This window comes from Pongo pygmaeus, chromosome 4, assembly GCF_028885625.2.
Source record: "Pongo pygmaeus isolate AG05252 chromosome 4, NHGRI_mPonPyg2-v2.0_pri, whole genome shotgun sequence".
NCBI classification, from domain to species: Eukaryota; Metazoa; Chordata; class Mammalia; order Primates; family Hominidae; genus Pongo; species Pongo pygmaeus.
In genome coordinates, this window is record NC_072377.2 from 87,182,060 (window position 1) to 87,198,964 (window position 16,905).

The following is a 16,905-nucleotide window of genomic DNA, read 5'->3' on the forward strand; positions in this document are numbered from 1 at the left end:
CCAGAACTAGCTGCACGGGGGGCGGGGAAGTGGGGGTGGGGAAGGAGTGGGAGGGCAGTGGTTTCCGCGAGCAGAGCGATGTTACTGAGTGGGTCCCTGAATGGGGAGCGCTGCTGTCCCCAAGCCGATTGGTACTTCTTGTCAGGAAGAAACGCCAAGAGGTGGGAGTGCCTGGGGAGGGAGGCAGGCGGTCCCTACCGCAGGCGCGGGGAGCTGCCTTTCCGCCCCTCGGCTCGCTTTCCAAGCCTGGACTCAGGAGTGGCTGAAGCTGTGGAGCGCTTTTGGAGCCTGTGAATGAACCCTCCTCCTCTCCCTCCTCCTTCTTCTCGCTGAGTCTCCTCCTCGGCTCTGACGGTACAGTGATATAATGATGATGGGTGTCACAACCCGCATTTGAACTTGCAGGCGAGCTGCCCCGAGCCTTTCTGGGGAAGAACTCCAGGCGTGCGGACGCAACAGCCGAGAACATTAGGTGTTGTGGACAGGAGCTGGGACCAAGATCTTCGGCCAGCCCCGCATCCTCCCGCATCTTCCAGCACCGTCCCGCACCCTCCGCACCCTTCCCCGGGCCACCACGCTTCCTATGTGACCCGCCTGGGCAACGCCGAACCCAGTCGCGCAGCGCTGCAGTGAATTTTCCCCCCAAACTGCAATAAGCCGCCTTCCAAGGTAATCACGTTTCTTTTGTTCCCCCCTTAAAAAACAAAAACAAAAAAACTTACAGAAAAAAACCCGCAAGCTTAGAAAAAAGAAGCAATTGGTAGAAGGCTTTAATTAAGGCAAAGAGCTGTAAGGCGAAGTTAAGAAAATGTAGGCACTTAAAAAATGCAGGTAACTTTCAAAAGGGCTTTTGGGGAGAGGGATACAGAGGGACCTTGGTGTTGAAAAAGATTCAGACAAAAGAAACCCAGGGTGGGGTGGGGGTAAAATGACTAACGGAATTGGGGGAAGGGAGGGAATAAATTGTAGAGAAATCATAGAAAAGTGGTGGGTTCTTGAGCTGGAGAGAAGAGAGGGACCTTTGGCACTTTGATTTTTTTTTTGTTCTTAACACGCTCGAGGCAAAAGTTTGAATGGGGACTACCAAGACTTGCCACAGACAAGTCCCCCAAGCCGCCTTGGTGCAGGCCACCTGGTTTCCCAGTCCCTGGTGTGTGGTCAGTGCCTGGTGTTCCTGGAAAGCCACTCCCGGGCAGCTCCTGACAGTGCGACCCGGCGCCCAAGCAGCCTGGGACCTGCGCGGACCTGACCCCTTCAGACCGCAGGCAGTCTGGGAGGCGGTCCGGCCGGGGGAGGTGCAGGATCCCCGCCGTGTCTCTTTGACGACTTGGGGACTGTCACGGTTCTCTCCCGGCGCCCCTGGGTTCTTTTGTCCTGCACGCGGTGCGAAGGGGCCAGCAGGGAAGGAGCAGAGGATGGGGGGTGGGGTTGTGGGAGCCCCGCGGAGGTCTGGGAGGCCCCTGGGCGGGAAAAGCCTGTTCTGAATCGGCAGGGGTGTGCAACAATTTTTCTCACCCTGAAGAGTGAAACAGGGTCTGTCGCTCCCATCTCAACAAGCAAACCGGCACCCAGAGCGCACTGCAGACAAAGGTGGCGCGGGGACCCGAATCAGGGGCCTCTGGGTCCAGTCCTCTCGCCCAGACTACAGGAGTCCTCCGTTTCCTTACATATTCCCCACCCTCTCCTAGTTCTCCGCTCTAGTTGAGCAACTTTACTGGCAGGTCTAGCGGCAGCGGCGCGCGCGTGTGCCGGGAGCCCCGGGGGACGTCCTCGGCTGGAGCGCCCCACCGTCCTGCAGAGGCTTGGGCGCTGTAGGGCGACATCCCTGGTGCGTGCAGACCTAGGGCATCCGGGTTGTTCTGGCTCGCGGTCTGTGTCACTGGGCGTGGAGCGGTCTGGGTGTTAGGCAGCGGAGAGCAGGGTAGAAAAATAGTGTCATAGCCTAAACTATTTGCTCTCCAATCCAACTGCGTCTCGGCAAGTCCTGCATGTCCCTGGGAGATGCTGCGGGAAGGGGGAGAAATCTACACGGCGCCTGGAGAGTTGTCCTGCCGCGCGCACACCCGCGGCAGAGTCTCTCTGGGTCGCGTTCCTCATCTTTGTGTCTCCCTCTGTCTCCATCTTCTCTGCCTCCCTTCCCCTCTCCCAGCCTCTGTTCTGTCTCTCTAGCTTCTGCGTCCCCTCCCCCACAGCTGACAAATGAATGGCTAGTGTGAAATCCCTGCCTTCCCCGTCCTCCAAGGCAGCAGGGAGGGAGGAGCGAGGGAGGCGGTGCGCTCCTTGGGATCTGCCCCCAGTTCAGCTCACAGGACTTGCAGAACCTGGATGTCTAGGAATTGGGAGTTTTGCGGCGGGTGTGGGCGCCCCCTGATGGAGAAGTCCCGCACGGGTGGAGAAAAACAAGCCCCCACCACCAAGCGAGCAGATTTCACAACCTTGTGTTCAAGGATGGAAGGCCCTAGTTTTCCCTTAAGTCATTCATTTTGCACTCCACAATCTGCGGCGTACGTCTAGGGGTTTGGAGGACCCTGAAAAAAGGTCTTGGTCTGTGCAAAGTGCAGAGATGCCTTCTCGCGAGTCGGCTAGAACGCACGCGGCGCCCTGGGTCCAGTTCGCCGCTTAGTGGACGAACGCACATGGCCGGGGTGGAGCCAGGTTTCGGAGGTCTCGACGCGCCACCCTGGGCGTCTTTAAGAAAGATAATACACATACCGTGCTCTCAAAATCCATGACCACTTGAACCCAACGCTAGGGCCCCGCCCCAGGATATTGCAAAAGAAGGGCTCCTAATCCAAAACTTAAAACTTCCTCAACTTCAGGGCGCGCGTCGGACGGGAAAGTGGAGAGAAGGCGGGCAGTGGGAGGAAAAAAGAAAGGGAAGGAAGGGAAGTGGAAGGAAAGAGGACCCTGGAGGGGAGGGAAAGAAGAAAGGAACGGAGATGGGGCAGATGGCATTCAAACAGCCAGGAACGGACCGGAAGGGTTCGTTTCGGAGTTTGGGTCTGAATTTCGAAACTCGTTTTAGGATACTCTTTTCCCTTTCCCAGCGGCAGCAAATGTGACTGCAGAGGCGTGCCGGGATGGAAGGGTGGGAAAGAACTAGACGAGCGGAGGTGGTCCAGCCCCGCCCAAAGGGGCTGGGTCTGGGGTCCGCCCCCACTCGCTCAGCTTGCGCCAAGGGAGGACCCGCAACGGGCGCTCCACGCAGCGGCTGGGTTAGCCAGCCGCCACGTGGGTTGGAGCTTCGGCTCCCAGCCCGAGACGGGTGTGACTTCCTGGGCTCGGAGACTGCAGTACAGCCGCACAGGCGGTCGGCGCAGCCGAGGCCCCCACCCACCGAGGCCAATGGGGGCGGGGCGGGGAAGGCGGGGCCCGGCTTAGCCGAGAGAGCCGAGTGGCCTCGCCCCCAGGATTCGGGGCCGGCTGCGTCTGGAGCTGACCCGAGTTCCATCCAGACAGCGCTGAACACTCTTATTAAAAGGCTATTTAAGTTTTTTTTTTTTTAATTTTTTTTGCTTGCTTCTTGGGAGTGGTAGGAGGGGCATAGTGCTTTTGTTTTGAGGCAAGGGAGAGGTTAAAATTTACTCCAAGCAAACTTTTTGTCAGAAAAATGAGACGACTTTATACTGTGTTCCGTTTGTTGACTTTTTAAATACATTCAGGTCACTCTAAAGACCATTTTTAGTCAATTAACAGATTAATTTCGTTCCAGACTGTCATAAAGAGTTCGCCTGGAATGGCAAATATTGCCATTCAACAAGACTAATAGAATTTCATGGGGGCAAACATGGAAGGGCTGCGAGTGTAACTGAGGTTCCTGTGCGTCAATGAGGAACCTTAGCGGGGACCTGGCGGGGACTGGAAGCTCAGCACCTGTTTAGGGAGTGACTGAGCTGGAGACCTGGAGAAGCTTGGTGCAGACGAGACGGTGCTACTTAGAGCCGCATTTTAAGTCCTCCCATTTTGCTGTATATTGGAAGAACTGGATTTTAAAGATCTCTTCCATCACCTCAGATTCTATAGCTAACAGCCACGTCTTTTTCTTTTTGTCTGCTGAAAGCCGTGACCTAATTGTTTTAAGCACTTCTTGACAATTTTGCCAAACCCATCCCGAAAATATTCACATAAAGTCCTAAAATAGGATGTTGTGAGTGTAATATAAAAATAGGAAGGTACCAATGGAAGCAACAATTAGTGTTCTGAGATAGAAGCGGTTCCCAGTTTGTAACTTGGAAATGTTAAGAGCAGTACATCAGGGAGAAGGTCTCCAAGAGTCTGACTTCTTGTTCTGAGCTCTGAGTAAAGAAAGAAATATGTTAGAATTGTATTGTCTGCCCGCACTAATATTGTAAAGGGTTCCAATGGATTCCAATGTGATTGAGCAATTACTTCCTCCAGCACCAAGTCCACAGTCCTTAATCTTCTTGTGAGAAGATTAGGTAGGAAGCGGGATGAGATTCAAGACAATCATTTAGGATTTATGTCAGAATTCAAAGTTTTGATTCTTTTGGTAGATAAAAACAGAGTTGGTTTTAAATTGTATTTCCTGCTTTCAAAAAAACGAGATTTGAAAGGAATCCCCCTAGATTTACATAGGTTTACAGATGTAAGTTTCTTCTTTTTCCCTGTGTTTGCAAACTGGAGGCGGATGCCTTTGATATTCCAGAATACCTGTATCTATACACTTGTAAATTCTGCTTGGAAAGGACCTAAACAGCTAAACCAAAGGTGACGATGATTAATGTTAAAGATACTACCCATTGTTCTCTCTTTTGTTGTATTATTAGGCTTAAATACTTTGGAGTTAATGATTGGTCACTTAATTGAGTAACAGAGCCTTTGAGAGCGCAAAGATCAACTAACTCTGTCTCCCAAAGTCTGGCAACTAAGCCCTCCTTTCCTGGTGAGATTTAAACACTTTTGTTGACGTCATTGATGGACAAACATCGGTAAACACTGTATTTAAAATGGGTATTGCCCTGTGATGGAGCAGAACTTCTCAAGACACATGGTTCTTTTGAGGGAAAGAATTAATGACTGTAGTAAGGTATTTTTTCACCACCCACATAGAGAAACCAGTTAGGACTGACAAACATTCATTGCTGGGAGTTACTTGCTCTGGTCTGAGAAAATATGCTGATTGTTACATAGGTCTGTATTTTACCAGAAAACACAAAGGATGTACTCTCCCTGATTTGGAATCAGAAAAAGGGGGATTAGAGATGAATGTCTTGGCCAAGCTCCATTTCAATTAGTGAATTTTTGCCAGTTTCCTCTTTAGCCTAGACTTGGTAAATTACATATATATATATATAAAGTCTGTGTGTGTGCGTGTGTGTGTGTGTGTGTGTGTATACAGCGTTTTTAATCACTGCTAAGTTCTTACCATTGAATGTGTTAGAGGTGGTTGTATTTCAGAGGTCAGTACAAAGAATCTTTGTTTAGTGTGTCAGTTCTGTTTCCTGAAACACACCTCTGGGTAGATTTACCATCTATAAAAGGATACAAATGTATATACTTTCCACATCTATATACATCCTACCTCATTCTTCTGAGGATTTTAAGAGGTGTTTATGTCTATAAAATGAGATTACATATTTTACGATAAACATATATTTGATAAATTATAATCTTTTTACTATTAAATTTTTGATTTGATATTACTTGAGGTATAGTGGAATGAGCACTAGACTTGGAATCAGAAAGTTTGAGTTGGACTCACTAGCTGAGAAAACCAAGCAAAGATACTACTTTTGGACCTTTAGTGTCATAATCTATTAAATGAATATGCAGTTATAAAGATCAAAAGAGTAAGTACTTTGAAAAACTATACAAAAAAGGGATGATAATATATTATGTCTGTGGGATTCATATTGATCTAATTCTATAATTTTAATAATAACGGCATTACCCAAGCCATATAGTTTCTACTAAATCTATAAAATAAATCAGAGAGGGGCATATTGTTTTAAAAATTGTTTAGTTTCATTAATCAGAAGACAGATTACAGAAATTGACTCCAATGAAGTTGGACATTCAGTGGAAAAGAAGAATTATTCAATAAATGGTTTTAGGACAATTGATGGGTCCACGCAAAATAAGAATCAATCTCTACCTGATTTCTCATCCTAAAAGAAATATAAGATGAAGCAAATATGAAATGTAGGGAATAACTTTTTTAAAAATGATAAAAGAAAATCATGGGATTAAAAAAATTAAATTAGGAATAGAGAAACCTGTTCTAAGCAAAACATAAAACCCAGTGCCATTCTAGGAAATATTGATAGGTCTGACTAAGTAAAAATTAAAAGCAAATAACACATTTGGAAAACATCTACGACATTTGAGAGACAAAAAGCTAATAACTCTTGATATTCCATGGACTTTTATAAATAACTTTGAAAAGTCCACATCTATCAAAATATGAGCAAAAATTATGTACAGGTAGTGGCAGAGACATAGAGTTTTAAAATTATATAAAAAATCGCTCCACCTCATCTGTAATTAAATAAATAGTAATTAAAACACCAATGATATGCTACACCATTTTTTCACCAATCAGAGGAGTAACAAAAAAAAAATTTATTCTTTTTTTTTTTTTTTGAGATGGAGTCTCGGTCTGTTACTCAGGTTGGATTGCAGTGGCACGATCTCAGCTCATTGCAACCTCCGCCTTCCAGGTTCAAGCAATTCTCCTGTGTCAGCCTCCCTAGTAGCTGAGATTACGGGCACCCACCACCATGCTTGGCTAATTTTCGTGTTTTTAGTAGAGTGGGGTTTCACCATGTTGGCCATGGCAGTTGATCTCGAACTCCTGACCTCAAGTGATTCACCCACCTCAGCCTCCCAAAGTGCTGGGATTACAGGCCTGAGCCACTGTGCCTGGCAAAAATAAAATAAAAAAGTCTGATGCAAGTTTGTATTGGCCAGGTTGTGGAGAAACTGGGTCTCTCATATACTATTGTATGAAAGTAAATAGGTTCCTCTACTTTAAAAAATAATTTGGCAATCACTTTTTTTGATTCTTTATCAAAAGTTTTTAAAAGACCCATATACTCTTTGATCCAGCAATTCCACTTCTTGACATTATTATATGGATGGATATTGGTACCAATGTCACCCAAGACAAATGGACAAGGATGTTCTTTGCAGCATTGCTTCTAAGAGCAAATATCTGGAAACAGTGTAAAGGCTCATCATAGGGAATTGTTTAAATAAAAGTTGCTGTATCCACCTAATGGAAAACTATGCAGCTGTCAAAAACAACATGGAAAAATTGTATTTGCTGATTTGGAGCATTCTCCAAAATATATTGTATTTTAAGTGAAAAAATTGATAGATAAAACTGTGTATATAGTATACATCTAATTATGTAAAATGGGTGTATATTCATTCTTTTAACAAATATTTACTGAGTGTTCTAGGCATTGTGGTTACAGGAGTGAACAAAACATCAAAGACTGCTCTGTTGGAACTTTTACTATGGTAGGTAGAGAAAGGCAATTCCCAATCACATATGCAAAATGGTGATATGTGCTAGGATGAAAATAGAGCATGGGAAAGGGAATAGAGTACAGTACGTCTTAGGTAGAGTAATGAGAAAGGAGTTCACCAGGCAGAGAACAGGAGTGCTAAGGGGCGACAATGTGAAAAAGCTTAGCCAAGTCCAGGTTCAGGAATTCACATGATGCTATTACTTGTATGAAGTAAATTCATGAAATTTCACACCTAAATCACATGATTTCTCTCTGCAGTACAATGATTCTTTCTGTGAGAAAGAACCAATGAGCAATATGATATGTGATGCTCATTACATCCACTTTGTAGCTGAAGTATCCTAGAAAATTGGTTGTGTAGGGTACCTAATTAGCAGAATGGTGGACAAAATCACCGTGTCTGTGTCCTTAAGTCAACCCTTGTCAGCTGAGCTTCTCCAAAATCAAGGAAGAATACTAAATATCTATTTAATAGAATCTTGGCTTTCTCTCTGAGGCTGCACATCCCTGGTGTGTCCCTTTTCCTCCCTGCAGACATTTCTCATGGATAGGAGTTCTATTGACCTTGTCTTTTATGTCTCCCAGGCAATTAAACAGTCTCAGTACCCTGTACCTGGATTGTTCAATGACTTTCTTCCCTTCTCAATGACTTCACTGGAGTAGAAGGCTAAATATAGGCATTCACTCTCATATCTCTCAGGTCTTTCCATGCAGACAGACTTGTTATCACTAGTAGACGGTGCTTATAAGAGAGACATGGAAAAGTGGAAGAATGGAAATAGGGATTTGGAGTGGTGCTAAAAACAAAGAAAGAGGCTTCTGAAAGCTTTCCATTTAATAAGATCAAACATAGAAGACAAAAAATGTAACTTAATGACCAAGGATAGGGACATAGCCTTAAGAAAATTAGAGAAGTGGAATGAATGTCTTGGACTCCAAAGAAGAGGGAATGGAAATGTAGTTCTGAGGCAGCTAAAGTCAATAAAGCCCTCTGATATATTTACTGTAGAAATAAATGATCATCTTTTAATTCAAGGGTTGCAAATTTAGGTGACTACAGGGGAGAGGCATGGAGTGGAAACGGGTGAGAGACTAAGTAGGGGCAGTAATGGCCTTGAGCACACAGACTCAAGGGGAGAGACTGCTGCTTGGTTAATGCTCATGATCAGCCAGCTGAAAAATAGACTTAGTGTTGCTAGACCTTCTGATTTTTTGAAAGAAGTTGGAGATCTGATATTTAGTGTAAACAGTCTAATTTTTAAATTGAGTAACTTATTCAAACATATTTATGCAACTTATTCAAATGTATTTAGAGCAGTCTGATCTCCTTGTATTCTTACCTAGTCTTAGGGGTAATCTTAGGGAAAGTAATGCGTATACTTGTTGTACCTATATGGATGGAGGACCATTCTCCTCTCCCCAACAAAAGACACTTTTATAAGGATTGAGTGTGGCACAAAGAGTTCGATTTTTAGTATTTAAATTGAGTGGGAAACTCAAATGGAGAAGATCCTTTCCTGGGTCACACCTTTGGTTTTTTTAAATGAGATTTGACTCTCTAGATATTGACAAACATCATATTATTGGGTCATGGTAAATCTTCAAGTGGACTGATTCAAAAGTGTTCCAAAGTATTTCAGGTGTTAAGGAATTGTTGGCATTGAGTTTCAAAGGTGTTTCTGCATAAGTAATAGAGGCGTTGATCATATATTTGATCTGCAAACATTCCTCAAGGATCTACCCTGAACCTGGCACTGAAGAAATATTGTGGGAATTATTAAGTTGAATAAAGTACTAGCTCTGCCTTCCAGAAGCCTAGTGTTCTACAGAGGAGATTAGACATGTTTACAGATAACAATTTGAAGTACATAGCAATGTTATAGGATGATTTATTCCAAGCATAAAGTGTATATTGCTACTATAGTGGTAACCTAGGTTATAATTTTCAAATGTAAGAGCCCCAAATACTATTCTTTTTACTCTTCGTGATATGAAACTATGTTAGAACATCTGTAGAAAGTCTGAATTCGTGATTTTAATAATAAATATTGAGTACTGATATATTGTATATCACTGAGATTTATTTTATATACATTATTTTATCAATTCGTATGATCACTTCAATAAGTACTAATTTTCACAACTAAGTAGCGACAGAAAATGAGGTTTAGAGAGATATAGTATTTTACCCAAAGTCACAGAATATAAGTAGAGTATGCAGAACTTGCATTCTGGGCTATTTGACAGTGGAGCCCAGACTTTTAAAATTAGGCTTAAGATTTCCTGGAAAAAAAGAAAAATAAAAAATAGAGAACAAATTTTCCTGAAGGAAAGTAGGAAATTATTATTTATAAGTATAATTAAAGAAAGATCTTTAATTTTTTTTTTTTTTTTTTTTGAGACGGAGTCTCGCTCTGTCGCCCAGGCACAATCTCAGCTCACTGCAATCTCCACCTCCCAGGTTCACGCCATAAAGAAAGGTTTCTTATTTGGATTCAGCTAATACTCATGGAATGCACTTTCTTTAACACCTTTTTATCATAAAATACAATCTTTTACTTTGGCTGTGCAATTGATACCTAAATTTTTCCTTAAAATATTGTAATAGCATAGAGATGCGGTGTATACTTCCTGCTTGCTGTGCTGTCTTATAAGAAATCCAGAAATGTAGAAACTTTATGGCATTTCCCAGTTAGTGTTTAACAAAGTCTATTAGCAGATCCTAGTGATTATAGGATAAATAACAAACTTAATTATCAGGGTTAATTTAGGATTATCAACCATATGTTTTTCATTGTGAATTATCAGTTGGTCTATAGTTGGAAAATATAAGATGTATAATGTATTAGCTTAAAAAATGCTCTTCAGAAAGTATCTAGAATTATAGAATTTTAAAATTTTGTTTTGAAAAGGTCTATTTCTTATTTCAAAATTTATAAAGAAATCAAATGCAAAAAAATTAAGAAAAAAGGTCTTAATTAATTAAATGCTGTACAAATCCAAGCCCTATTTATGTTCAAGATCAGTTTTGTAATTTATGGCTAATTTCAGCATTTGCTTGTTTTCAATCTAGGTTTGCTAAATAATATAGAATTTATTTTCCAAGGAAGTCATTCAGGGTCCCAGCTGAAAAATATATACCAGTTAGGATGCTTTCAACTGTAAGGAACAAAAAGTCACGATTTTATTGGGTTTAAACAATAATGACATTTATAATCTCATATAAAATGAAGTTCAAAGGCATGGTCCACTCTAGGTCTAATCCTTAAGGACTTACACCCTGCCTTTGCTGATTCTTTCTCAGCTTCATTTCCAGAGGTATCTTACTTACTCATGGATGCAAAATCCCTACAACAGTTCCAGCAGAAAGATTCCAGCATGATAATGTCCAGGGAAGAACACTGACCACCTCTTCCTTTGTTCTCTTCTCAGGATGAATCTATCTTTCCCAGGGACCCTTCACTGGAGGAAGAGATCCCCTCACATCTCACTGGCCAAAACTATATTATATACTGTTCCACATCCAGTCATTGGAAAAGGGAATGGTACCTCTATAATTGACTTAGGATATCAGGATCGTCCCTTGGGCTGGGGTTTGACCCAGGATTCTCCAAAGTATATGGCTGAGGGTAGGCACTAGAATGGAACCAGAGTTGTGTTAGAAAGGAGAAACACGTGGCTATTATAGAATAGTTCTAAATGCTACTGAGGAGGGCACAACTGTGAAAACCAAATAATCTTTTGCCATTCTTTTGAAGTTGGCACTTTGATTTCTAGATGGTTCCCCAACACAGGTACTTGTCCTCCTCATAATTATAGCTGACTTGAAATTTGAGCTGGAAGGGAACATTCTGAGACCCAGATTGTTAAGTGTCTTTTCCAAAGTCATGCAATAAATTAAATGGCAAAGCCAGGGCAGTTTCTTGACTCAGTGCAGGGTATTTTCTTTCATTCTTTACTCTTGAAACTTTAGAACTGTTAGTACTGCTTTAAAATTCATGGCAAGAACTGGTCACTTTTGTAATTAACACCTCCTTATAATACATTTATTTTGTTTGTTTAGCCAGCTAGAAACTACATGGAGTCTGTGCTTTAAAAAGCCTGCCGAAGTCCTTATTCTCTGTTTTGGTATTATGTGCATGAACCACCAATTGGTTCCTTCTCACCTTACACTTGATGAAGATGTCTTTCTTTCAACATCTTTCTCTATTGCTCTACATCTTCTCTTGCTCCATTTATGATCAGCTTTCTGTTTCTAAATAGACTTTGTGGTCACCCATTTCTCTTTTTGCCAGCTCCTAGCCACTAGTTACTTGAGCTGTGGTCTCTATTGCTCTTCGTACAGCCTACTCACTTGTGGTTTCACACACATCCACATTGTTATATGTTCCCAAACTGTATTCTGGAATGATTTTGGTAATGGCTGCATTGGATGAGATTCAAACTAATAATTAAAGCATTGAGATAGCTTCTGCTATTACAAGTTTCCTCCTGTTTTTACAGTCCAAGAGGAGCTACTTCTTCTACTCTTATTACTTAATGCTTAATACTACCCTTATTACATACAATGCACAAAAAACATGTTATTTATGACCCATTTTAAACCTGAATGCTTGTGATTTACTTTGTGTTTTTTTTCATTTCTAGGCCAAGATGTTCATAAATATAAAGAGCATCTTATGGATGTGTTCAACCTTCATAGTAACCCTTGCGCTACATAAAGGTGAGTGTGCTAACAATTTCTTTGGTGTTAATTGAAATAAAAATGTAAGTGCTGAAGGATGAAATGGCAATGTGGAATCACTGGAATAAAAGATTGATTTTTAAAATCTATTAAGTGCTGAAAACTATCAGTTAAAATATTATTGGACTAAAAACATTAGTTTTAAATAAATAAGTCAAAACAAAATAATAAGTAGGATGCTAAAGATGCAAGTGAGCTTTCAGTAACTTCCCTGATTACTTTCAGGCTTTGCAAAAAAGCGCATATATAGTATTGGGCATATTTTAAAATTCTAACACTATTTCTCAAAAACTTTCCTATGCAAAAAAAGAAACACTATTAAACACCCAGTGGGCTAGAATTTGAAAAGAATTGAGAAGATAAAGAGAAAGCTGATGGCCATGTTTTTTCCCTTAGTTCTTTTTCTTTTCTTTTTTAAAAAAGCAGTTGGATATGCATATGCCCTAGTTTTTTATTTGAAATTTTATATTCTTCCAATGAGGGTTCTATAATTCCAAATTTATTGTTTAATATATTCAAGGAATTTGAAGAAACATACTATCCAAGAGTTTCACTCATCTGCTTCTGTCTGTCTAGTGTACCTCTCCAGACTCAGATTCCATTTCTTCCTTACACTTATATTATGCATCAGACTCACCTTTTATGATTTTCCAGATGAATTCCTTTTGCTAAAGTTTAAGTCATCCGTCTATTCATTACCCATCCATCCATCCATCATCTATCTATTCATCCATCCATACCTCCAGCCATCCATTCATCTGTCCAAAATCTTTCCATCTGTTTGCTTATCAACATCTATCCATGTAGTCATCCATCCATCCATCCATCCATTCATTCATCCATTTTTCCCACTCACCCATTCATCTGTTCACCCATTGATGATGTTTTTTGAATACCTTCTTTGTGCCAGATATTATTCTGGGTGTCTGGGAATATACCCATGGATGACTCATAACTGGCCTGTCGTTCATTAAACTTACTTCTCTAGTTATGGGAGACCAGCAATAAACAAGTAAACAAACAATCCAGGTACTTTCAAATTGATGAACATAAAACAGAGTGACATCATAGAGAGTGGCTTGAGTTGGGGGAAGTTGATAAGACCTCCCTGAGAAAGTGACATTTAAAGTGAGATGAGAATGATGACAAGGAACCAGCCAGCCAAGACCTGTCTGTAAGTTAGGAAGAAACATCATGTGTTTGAATAGCAGAAAGGTCACTATAGTTGGAGAGCAGTGATCAAGGGGAAAGTAGGAGACATGAACAGAAAGATTAGCAGAAACCAGCTCATCTAAATAATAATAACACCCAAAACTTGAATAGAACTCCCTATGATCCAGGAACTGTTTTAAGTGCTTAACACTAACTCACTGAAACATCCATTACCCCTGTATTCTATTGAGGAAACTGTGGTACCAAGAGAGGCTAAGCAGCTTGCTCGAACGCCCATACCCAGTAAGAAGCAAAGCTTGGAGATGAACCAATTCATGGGAGTGTGTGCTCTTTACCACCATGTTGTACTTCTTATCTACATGGAACATTGTAGGCTTTAAAAAGTCTAGAATTTTTACTCAGGAGGCTGAGACAGGAGAATTGTTTGAACCCGGGAAGTGGAGGTTGTAGTGAGCCGAGATTGCATCATTGCACTCTAGCCTGGGCAACAAGAGCTAAACTCCATGTCAAAAAAAAAAAAAAAAAAAAGTCTAGATTTTATTCCAAGTGCAGTAGGAAGTATTGAAGGGTTTCAGCAAAGAAAGATATGAGTTGATGAATGTTTTGAAAATTCAGTTTTTGATAATCTATGCAGATTTGATTGTAGGAGAGCAAGAGTAGCAGCAGAGATATCTATCATTTAGGAGGTTATTGTAGTAGCCTGTGCATGAAATGGGGTGGGGAGTAGTTTAGATCAGGTAGCAGTAGAGGTGAAGAGAAGTGAATTTGATATGTGGAGATGGAGGAGTCAGACCCACTGATGGATTGGATGGGGTGTGTAGTGAGGACATGAGAGGAGTCAAGAATAAATTGACTCCTGGGATGGCTCTCTTTCCCCTTTTCACCTCCGGATTCCCCTTTCTAACCAATTTAAAAGCTCCTCCTTGGCTGGGTGCAGTGGATCATGCCTGTAATCCCAGCACTTTGGGACGCCAAGGTCGGAGGAGTGATTGAGCCCAGTAGTTTGAGACCAGTCTGGGCAACACAGTGAGACCCCATCTCTACAAAAATTTTAAAAAATTAGCTGAGCATGGTGGCTTGGGCCTGTAGTTCCAGCCACCGGGAAGGCTGAGGCAGGAGAATTGTTAATCACAGGAGGTCAAGGCTGCAGTGAGTCATGATCACACCACTGCACTCCAGCCTGGATGTCAAAGTGAGATCCTATCTCAATAACTAGTAAATAAATAAATAAATAAATAAATAAATTCCTCCTTCATGTTCCCCTTGTCCCCTGTGCTGTTGCAGATATAATAACATCTTCCATGCTCTTGGGATGTTATTGTTTTTCTTCCCAAGTAGGCTACTATAAGCTGCAAAAAGGCCTTTCATCTTCTAGCAAAGTGCCTGACACACTGACAGCACTTAGTCATTTTGTGTGTTGACTAAATGAGTGAATAAATAAATAAATGTCACAGTGGACCACCTGGATGGTTTTTAGAGTCTAGGCTCCACCAGTTGGATCATGAAGACACGCTAATCAGATGGTGAAGCCTAGGAGTTGTCTTCCTCAAAGTTTTTGGGAGGTGAAGGTGAAAGTCACAGAGAGGAAAGGACAACAGCAAGCAGTGAAGATGGAGAAAGGGATATGAAAAGGGGAGTGGTATTTGGATGGGCAGTATTGGAAGGCAATTTACAGGGAAAGTAGTAGGTGACCATCCTTCAGCTGAAATTTAGACTTTCCACTTAAAGAAAGAACTCATGCAATGAAAAACAACTTGCGTTGTAGCTCCTTTACAGTATTTACAACAATAATTTTGATAGCCAACAACATTGAGTAATTTCTGCATGTCTTTACCTATTCTTTGTAAATCCATGATCACTATTATTAGATGTAATTAGTTTGGGGCTAATTTCAGGAGAATTTTTTTTATATCAGAGGTGAAAGTTGCAAATATACAATCCACATAAAACAGATTTTCTGGGTTTGTAGTGGAAAACACAGTAGTAACTTGTTGTTGAGTCAAGACAAGTACTTTCATCTTAAGGTTTTTTCTGTTTATTCCCAGTCACTGATGAAGTCAACGACTAACATAAATGAACACCTTGTCTATTGTTATGGGCTTTATTTTAACCCAGGAAGAACTATTTCCTTTAAGAATACACATTATATTATCTTATAAACTGTCCTAATCATTGATTATCTACCATTGGCCTAGTTATTTTGATGTTCCCCTTATAGTAGGAAAAGGAGTCATGCACAGTCGTGAATAAGTGAATGAACTAGATAGTGATATTTGTCACTTGAAAGAGTGATAAATTCCCATATTCTCAATTTGACATTTATTTGGCCAAGGTCTGTGTATGTGTGTTTGCTCAAATTGTGCAGATGGAATTTACATCATCTTTACTCTAAGGAATCTGCTGACAGAGAATGAGGGGTAATTGGTTATTCATTATTTAGTGATTTCTCCATTACTGTACTCATTTGGACCACAAACCATCTGGTAACAGCCAATGTTTTGTTAGGATTCATTTTTATTACTTGAACTGTCAGCATTTCAGACAAATTCCTGTAGGTAGCAGATTTCTTTGAAACATGCATACTCTATAAACATTATACTCTGAACTACTGAATTTCTTTCTTAAAATATTTAGATTTAGTGAATTTCGTTTTTGTGACCCAGTGCATTAAGACCAAAGATTTAAGACACAAAAGATTTGACCACACAGCTTTTTGTTAATCTTGTTAAGTTTGTATTCACATCAATATATTATTTATATCCAACCAAAGCTTTTAATTTTCTTATATATATAAACATCTAGAACAATAAACAGCCCTTGGGAAATTGCTTTTTAACATTATTTTGTTCCAACATACCTTTTCTTTACAGCACAGCTGTTTAGCAATGCTCTATGTTTCAGAAACCTCCCTATTGGGTAGATTGGGTTGGCTCTCATGTCTGTCCCTAAATACTTAAAATTGTGAAGAGAAATAAAATTTGGTAAGAAATATTGAAGGATTGGAAGACATATATTTTAAACTAATTTTAAAAGACATGATAAAGAGTTTCAAAATTCATACCAGAATTAAAGTTGATGATAAAGCTGTTTATTTTTGCATTTAAAAATAGTACTTTGTTTGTGGCAAAGTTAGTCATCTAAATAATTCTTCAGGAAGGAAGATGAGATTTTCTAGAACATATGATGAATATAAATTTGGAGATTTTTAGATCACAAAATTCTCACCCTTTCTCTTCTCAGAACAATATCTTTGTGTTATCATCATCTCCCTAATTAGGTCCAAATTAAAGGAATGTGAAATAGGTAGAAGGTACTTTCAGAGAGTCCTCTGTGAACCTTATGGATTTGTTAAAAAGATCATAAAATTACTAAAATATTTCAGTTCAGATAGTAATTCAATACTTATAGAAATAGGATGCATCTAGACTTTGAAAAGGAACTGAAATGAACACTTCTTTTGCTTAATTTAGGGGCAGAGGAAGCACACCAGAG

At 40.7% G+C, this 16,905-nt stretch overlaps 1 protein-coding gene across 2 annotated transcripts in view; it reads left to right on the top strand.

The window, feature by feature from the left end:
* The first annotated feature begins 654 nt into the window (after window positions 1-654).
* The window catches only part of VCAN (versican), a 110,100-nt gene continuing 93,849 nt past the window's right edge, over window positions 655-16,905 (top strand). The window contains exons 1-2 of one of the 2 annotated variants that reach the window (XM_054488660.2): window positions 655-669; window positions 12,144-12,219. In XM_054488660.2, coding sequence (XP_054344635.1) covers window positions 12,150-12,219 — 70 coding nt within the window. In that variant the 5' untranslated portion in view covers window positions 655-669; window positions 12,144-12,149. Of the gene's footprint in view, window positions 670-12,143; window positions 12,220-16,905 lie in introns of those variants that run through there. The other variant, XM_063664952.1, reaches the window with a different exon arrangement.